The sequence below is a fragment of the Vitis riparia genome, chromosome 16 (genome assembly GCF_004353265.1).
Source record: "Vitis riparia cultivar Riparia Gloire de Montpellier isolate 1030 chromosome 16, EGFV_Vit.rip_1.0, whole genome shotgun sequence".
NCBI classification, from domain to species: domain Eukaryota; kingdom Viridiplantae; phylum Streptophyta; class Magnoliopsida; order Vitales; family Vitaceae; genus Vitis; species Vitis riparia.
Genome location: NC_048446.1, coordinates 17,282,033 through 17,289,561, shown reverse-complemented (window position 1 = coordinate 17,289,561; position 7,529 = coordinate 17,282,033). Strand labels below are relative to the sequence as shown.

General features: G+C 31.5%; 1 protein-coding gene across 1 annotated transcript; it reads left to right on the top strand.

Moving 5' to 3' along the window:
- The first annotated feature begins 511 nt into the window (after window positions 1-511).
- On the top strand, window positions 512-2,372 carry LOC117934229 (stilbene synthase 1-like). Its single transcript, XM_034855894.1, has 2 exons — window positions 512-777; window positions 1,090-2,372. Exons 1-2 carry the CDS (start codon window positions 600-602, stop codon window positions 2,088-2,090), a joined length of 1,179 nt encoding a protein of 392 aa, XP_034711785.1. The 5' UTR covers window positions 512-599; the 3' UTR covers window positions 2,091-2,372.
- The last annotated feature ends 5,157 nt before the right edge of the window (window positions 2,373-7,529 follow it).

The window sequence follows — 7,529 nt, the reverse complement described above, 5'->3', positions numbered from 1 at the left end:
TTGTTTTATTATTTGGAGATCAAGAAAAAGGTTACATGAAAATGAGATATTTGTTGAATTACTTCTTGACAAAGTTAAATAACATGAGAAGTAATCCTGAAAAAGGGAAATAGTCGGTTGTTGAGGGTATTATTTCAAAAAATTTGAATGAATCTGATCTCATCAACAAGAAGAAAGTTGGTGGCAGCTTCCCACATGTGGAGAAGTCAAATGAACAATGTATTAATTTCCATTTAGAGGCTGGAAAAGTCTTTCTCTCTATATAAAAAAAATGTTAGAATGACGAGCCGTAACCAGATCGAATGCCCTCTCCTTCCTAAGGATGCATTCATCATATATGGGCAGGTGAAGAACAGAAAACAACACAAATACATCAACACATGCATACGTGTCTGAAAATCACCCAGCAGAAAATAAACTCACGCACGCAAACTTTGAAGCCAATTGATCATTGACTGCCAATGGATTAGGGTTGGTGAGACACGGCTTATAAATTACCCAACGCTCACACCCAGCTTTCTCAACCCAGCTCCAAGCACTCTTCTCTTTCCTTCCTCAACTTAATCTTAAGCTTCATTTTGAGTACGTAGCTGGCATCAATGGCTTCAGTTGAGGAAATCAGAAACGCTCAACGTGCCAAAGGTCCGGCTACCATCCTGGCCATTGGCACAGCTACTCCTGACAACTGTATCTACCAGTCTGATTATGCTGATTACTATTTCAGGGTCACTAAGAGCGAGCACATGACTGAGTTGAAGAAGAAGTTCAATCGCATATGTAAGTATATATACTCAGGCTTGAATTCTTACATGCATAACTCTTCTATACATATACGAGTGTGCTATTAAGTGAGGCTTGAAAATCATTTTACTTCAGTCACCAATATTCATTGCATCTGACTATAATGGCTTGAAGAGCTGTTTTTGAATCATGTGGCAATGCTAAGAAACACATTAATAATTTTTGCTATAATTAAGATTAATTTTATATGCTTGTTTCAATGATAAATGCATGTTGATCATCTTCAGCAATATACTATATGACTTGTTGATTGGTAAAGCTAATGTGTTCATGTTATTTTATTTGCAGGTGAAAAATCAATGATCAAGAAGCGTTACATTCATTTGACTGAAAAGATGCTTGAAGAGCACCCAAATATTGGTGCCTACATGGCCCCATCTCTTAATATACGCCAGGAGATCATCACTGCTGAGATACCTAAGCTTGGTAAGGAAGCAGCACTGAAGGCACTTAAAGAGTGGGGTCAGCCAAAGTCCAAGATCACCCACCTTGTATTTTGTACAACATCAGGTGTAGAAATGCCTGGTGCTGATTACAAACTTGCTAATCTCTTGGGGCTTGATAACTCAGTTAGAAGAGTTATGTTGTACCATCAAGGTTGCCATGCAGGTGGGACTGTTCTTCGAACAGCTAAGGATCTTGCAGAGAATAATGCAGGAGCAAGAGTTCTTGTGGTATGCTCGGAGATCACTGTTGTTACATTCCGTGGGCCTTCCGAGGAGGCTTTGGACTCTTTAGTTGGCCAAGTCCTTTTTGGTGATGGGTCTGCAGCTGTGATTGTTGGATCAGACCCAGATATCTCAATTGAACGACCACACTTCCAGCTCATCTCAGCAGCTCAAACATTTATTCCTAATTCACAAGGTGCTATTGCAGGCAACTTACGTGAGGTGGGACTCACCTTTCATTTGTGGCCTAGTGTGCCTACTTTGATTTCTGAGAACATAGAGAAATGTTTGACTCAGGCTTTTGACCCACTTGGTATTAGCGATTGGAACTCGTTATTTTGGATTGCCCATCCAGGTGGCCCTGCAATTCTTGATGCAGTTGAAGCAAAACTCAATTTAGAGAAAAAGAAACTTGAAGCAACAAGGCACGTGTTAAGTGAGTATGGTAACATGTCTAGTGCATGTGTGTTGTTTATTTTGGATGAGATGAGAAAGAAATCTTTAAAGAGGGAAAAGGCCACCACAGGTGATGGATTGGATTGGGGAGTATTATTTGGTTTTGGACCAGGCTTAACCATCGAAACTGTTGTGCTGCGTAGCATTCCTACAGTTATAAATTAAGTGAAGGGAAATGGTACCTTTGATGTTCTACGGTATCAAATTGGAGTCAATAAGGGTATTTATGTCCAATATTAATAATATTCTTATAGAATTTCATTGCTTTTGCCAAATGTTGATTGTAATCAAGTCATTGTTAGGCTTTCTTCATGAGCTCAATTTAAACAGATGAGTTTCATATCTCACTGTTTCATTATCTTGAAGATTGCTCAAACATTGTAATGTTGTGTTCGTATGAATATTATTGAAAAGTAAATAAAAGAATTATGGAATTTGATAGCTCTAGTTGGTGTTGCATTGCTTTCTCCTTTGCTAATATTTGAAGGCTTGAGTATATATTATTTGTATGACAAACAAATTCCAGCTAAAGAGCGATGACTCGGTTAAAAAGTTTATCCTTGTTGCTTGGACCATTTCAGTCCACATTTTTCTAAAGCAGCAAAATATATTACCATAACATTTTTCTAAAACACTAAAATATATTATCAAACGGGATACATTTTTGGAAACAGATTTGAAATGATCAGCTACAACATATATTTTATGTTCCATTATTATTTTGTTTTCTGTTTTTGAGGTTAAAAGCAATGAAAATCTAGTATTAATTGATTCAATTTTTAAGTTCTAAATTATTTTAAAAAATTATTAAATCATACTTAGAGTCGAAATTCTTTTATCTAGTGAATTTTTTTGGAAAAGTTAACTAATCCATTGAGAAAGTTACAATAAGTTGCTCATAATCTCTGATAGGAAGTAGAACAAAATTCCCTACTAAAATAGCAAAATTAGTATATTTTGATCGGAATGCAATACAAGGGATATACTCACCTAATATACTAGTTTGTACTTTTGTTTTCTAGACGTGATTTAAAATTTATAATTTTTTTAAGAAAAATTAAATAAAATACTATTTCCAGAGATCATAGAAATAGTTCTAAGAAATTAAATATTTTTAAATATTAAAATAATTATTTAATTAAGGAAACTCTTTCAAAGTCAAAGTTAGAGGCGGTCAATAGTCCATAGTCCTCACCAACCAATGGTTGCCCCGACCAACCCAATTTCAACTGCTATCGACAGATGATAGTTTCCTAATGGCATTATTTACCAAATGAGATGCACGCATTACGACATCATTCTCATGGAAATACAAAACATGGAAGATTTATCTCTTTTATCTTTCCCCCCCCCCCCCCCCCCCCCCAATATCTTGGACCTTAATTTTATTACAATTAGTAACAATTGAGAATTGTATATTTCACTGATTGTTGGAGGGCTTCCTCGATGACCTCAAGTTAAAAGTATGATACTTCAGGTTTTACACTATCATTATACATCTTGACGAAGTTCCTAAGAAATTGTATTAATGTTGTGTTACAAAGATTTTGATGGAAAGTTACGTGTAATTTTCAGTACATATATAGTTATATGTAAAGGAGGAGTTGCATAGTCTACATATGATGGAAAATAAACATTCATATAACACCTCAATGCTTTTAGATTATGTTTTGCAACTTGGATATAATATGGGATAAAATAAGAAAAAGAATATATTATCCATCCTCTTTTTTATGTATCTTTTATATAGAATATATTAATCTTAAGCTAAAATGCATGTGAGATATACCTATTCCATGTATCATAAATTTATTTATTTTTATAATTAATTTATTATTTTTATTTTTTTTATATTACTTATTTTGAATTTTTTTTTTATAATGAAATTAAATTTGTGATTAAAAAGAAGAACTAAAATATAGTTGTAAAATAATGTTAATATATAAATTGTTTTTATATATTGAATAACATAATAAAAAAACTTTTTTTATAAAGTTTAAATATTAAAGAAATATAAAATATTGGAATGTAATATATATATATATATATATATATATATATTCTTAGTCTTCACAGAGGCCACAAGATTCTAGGAAACCTTTGTATTATGATCCTTCAAATCAATCAAATCCCTTAGGACTATGCAACTTCCAATAATTTCAAAGTCTCAGTAGAATAAGCAATCCTCATCCTTGAAAATGGATTAAAGATCTCATTCATTATGTTTTAAAATTCTGAAAGGGTATTCTTAAGTCCAAGGGACATTACATTTCATTCATAATATTCAAAGGGTACTATAAAGGTTGTCTTATACCTATCATTTTAAACAATTTAGATTTGCTAAAATCGTGACTTCATATCAAACTTAGAAAATATCTTAGATTTTACTAATCTTTGTAGAAGAACTTTCTTATTAGGTATAGGATACCTAATCCATCTTAATACATCATTAAGAGGTTTATAATTAATCACAAGCTTAGGTGTTCTTATTTTTAGTTCTACTTGTTTTTGAATATAGAAGGCGGAGCAACTCCAAGGGAATTTAAATTTTCTTATCAAGAAAATCTTGAATTTCTTTTTTATACTATTTTAACAAAAAAAATTTTTTATTCATTTGGATTAGTCTTGCTTTAGTGGGAATATTTTTCTCGCTAAATTCTGGGACATAAGGTAGTTTTACCTCATACTTATTCTTATGCCAAAATGAATTGGGAATTTTAGAGCATACTTCTCTTGTTAGTTTTTCGTTGAATTTTTCTATGACATCTTGAGTTTTCTTAATTTTTAATTGTTCTTCAATTCTTTTATAACTCACTTCTTGAACTAGGGAGTTAATATGATTTTCCTTAATTTTATTTTTTCTTGAAATTTCTATAGTTCTTAATTCATTTATGTTTCTCTCATCTGGAGGATAAGCAAACTAAAAAGAATCTCCTATCCCAGGAGTTCTTTCTTCAACCTTGAATATCTACTCTAGTAATAGGGTAGATAGTGTTTAGGAAAGGTTTTCCTAAAATTATTTCTTCTTCTAAATCTTGAACCAAAATAAAGGATTGTTCAATACATATCCCTTGATTACAAAGATGTGCTTTAAACCATTTGTAATTAATCTTAAGCCTTACTCCATTTGCACCATAAAGGTTTTCCTTAGTTTTTTTCATACAATGGTTAAAAAGACAAATTCATTATTTATTACAATAGTTAAAAAGACATTCCATCTTTGGAAAATCACCTTGTTTATGACATTTAAGCATGACTTTGGTATTTTCTCATTGACTTTTAAGGATTATAGAATTTCTTGATTATTATTATTTAAAATCTCATTAATCTGATCTTGAAGGTCTGTTAAACCTATGTTGGCGAATTGTCTTAATTCTGGGACTTCTTACTTGTACCATCTTATTTCTTCATGAAGATCCTTAATAGTTACTTCCTTGGGAGATTTTTGGTTAAATCTTGTTAAAATTTCATTTAAGTTGAAAGGATTTATGGTTTTCTTGTTATATGGTTTGTGAACAGAATTCTTGAAGGTTTTGTAGAGTTCTATCTTAATTGATGAATTTTCTATCTTGTTTAACAAGTCTAAAATTAATTCTTATTCCTTACTAATGACATTTATGATCTTAGGTTGGTATTCACAACTGCCCTCAACACATTTTCTTTATCATTAGATGTTTGACTTAAACTTTCTTTGGTATCTTGAAGTTGGTTCATATCATCTTGATTATATGAATCTCTAATCTCAAATTTTAAAATCTATTTTTTATGAATTCTCCTTCTTTAAACAATTCCAATTTAAAATTTTATCTTGAAAATATTTTCAAAATTTCCATCAAATTACTACGTTTTCTTAAACCTTTTAATTAGTTTCTTAATGGATAAAATATTTTCAATTGTCCAAAAATATTCATTTCCTAAATTGGAACTTAAAAGTAAAAGGAGAGAAAAAATTTTAAAATACTTTAAATATATATATATTCCATGAGACTACCTTATTTAAAAATAAGCTTTCAAGAATTTCTAAAATAATTTCAACTAAAATTCTCCATTTTCATACATTAATTTCAATTAACATTCTATTTTGGAATATATTTTCAAAATATTTTATTTCCATGAAATTAATTATTAACATTCCACAACCATTTTGGTAACCTTCTTAATAATAAATTGTTTATAATTTTTTTTTAAAAAATATACTTATTCTCTTAAATTAGAATTTTGTACAAATAAGGAAAAATACATTTTTTTTTTTTTACAAAATATAGAAAATAAGAGTTCTTTCTAAAAGGGAAACTTTATTCTAAAATATCTCAATAATTTGAAAAGATTTTAAAAATAAAATCTTTAAGAATTAATTGTTGAAAAGGAAAGAATAACTATCAATCTTTTTCATGAAATCTTTCTAAAAAAATTTCCTAATCTTTTTGTAGTTTCCAATCTAAATAAGAATCTTAGTTTGGAAAAAAAAATATGAAAAATTATATCTAATTAAGATTTACCAAAATTAAGTTTTTATTCCAAATATACCAATAATAAAATTAATTATAATAAATAGCATAAAAAAATTTTAAAATAAAAATATTTCCCACAACCTTTAATAATCCTATCACAAATTTTGGTAATAAAATTTAGAATTTAAAAAATTCCAAAAATTAATAAAATATCAAAATACCCCTAAAACAAAAATTGAGGTGAGAAAAAAAAAAAACAAAAATACTAAAATTTAGAAAAATCTTAAATTACCCAAAAAAAAAAAAAAAGGTTTCAGCATGTAAGTTACCCATAGGTTGCACACAAGTAGGAATGGCAATGGGCGGGTTTGGGACGGGTCACCCCTATCCCATTCCCATCCCAAACCCAAGGCGGGGCGGGGCGGGGCGGGGCATTCCCATCCCCGTTATGGAGTTAAAATTAAAATCCCATCCCCGGCTTGGCCTGACCCGGGTATGTGTTGTCGGGGCGGGGCGGGCTGGGCTGGGCAGCTCTACGTGCCTCACAATCAATTGTCAGTTTCTTACTCTCGAGCACAAGACAAATTGGGCTTGTCACTTGTGGAGCAGGCCCAAGCGACCTAGCTTATACATCATTGTACAGGATCGATCAGAAACGTTCATTTCAATTATTAGTTTTGTACCCTATAGGCCTAATATCAAGCCAGATTATGGACGTCCACTCGCGTTCTTGTGATTTTCAATCCTATGGTCACTCGACTCACTCCTTGACTGATTTGACAGCCAGCATCTGGCAAAATTTCTCTTGATAATTAATGCAACAGAAGCACCATAGAGAACCCATAACAGTAGGTTCATCCTAAAACATATTATCTACAAACTTTAATCAACCTACATGAGCTTGGAACAAAGGATGTCTAGAAATGATTGAGAATATGCTCACAGTTCTCTTGGTATCAAACTAACACTCTGACAAGGACTTTATTACATACAAAAAAAAGTGGAGCATGCCATAGCCCTGGCCTTCACCTATTCAAATCTTGCATCCTTAGGCAGACCCAATAAGCGCAAACATACCAGGTGGTAAACAGCCCAACAACCAATGTTGATCGCTCACAAATAACCATTTTCTTGAACTTAAAAAGATGAGGGA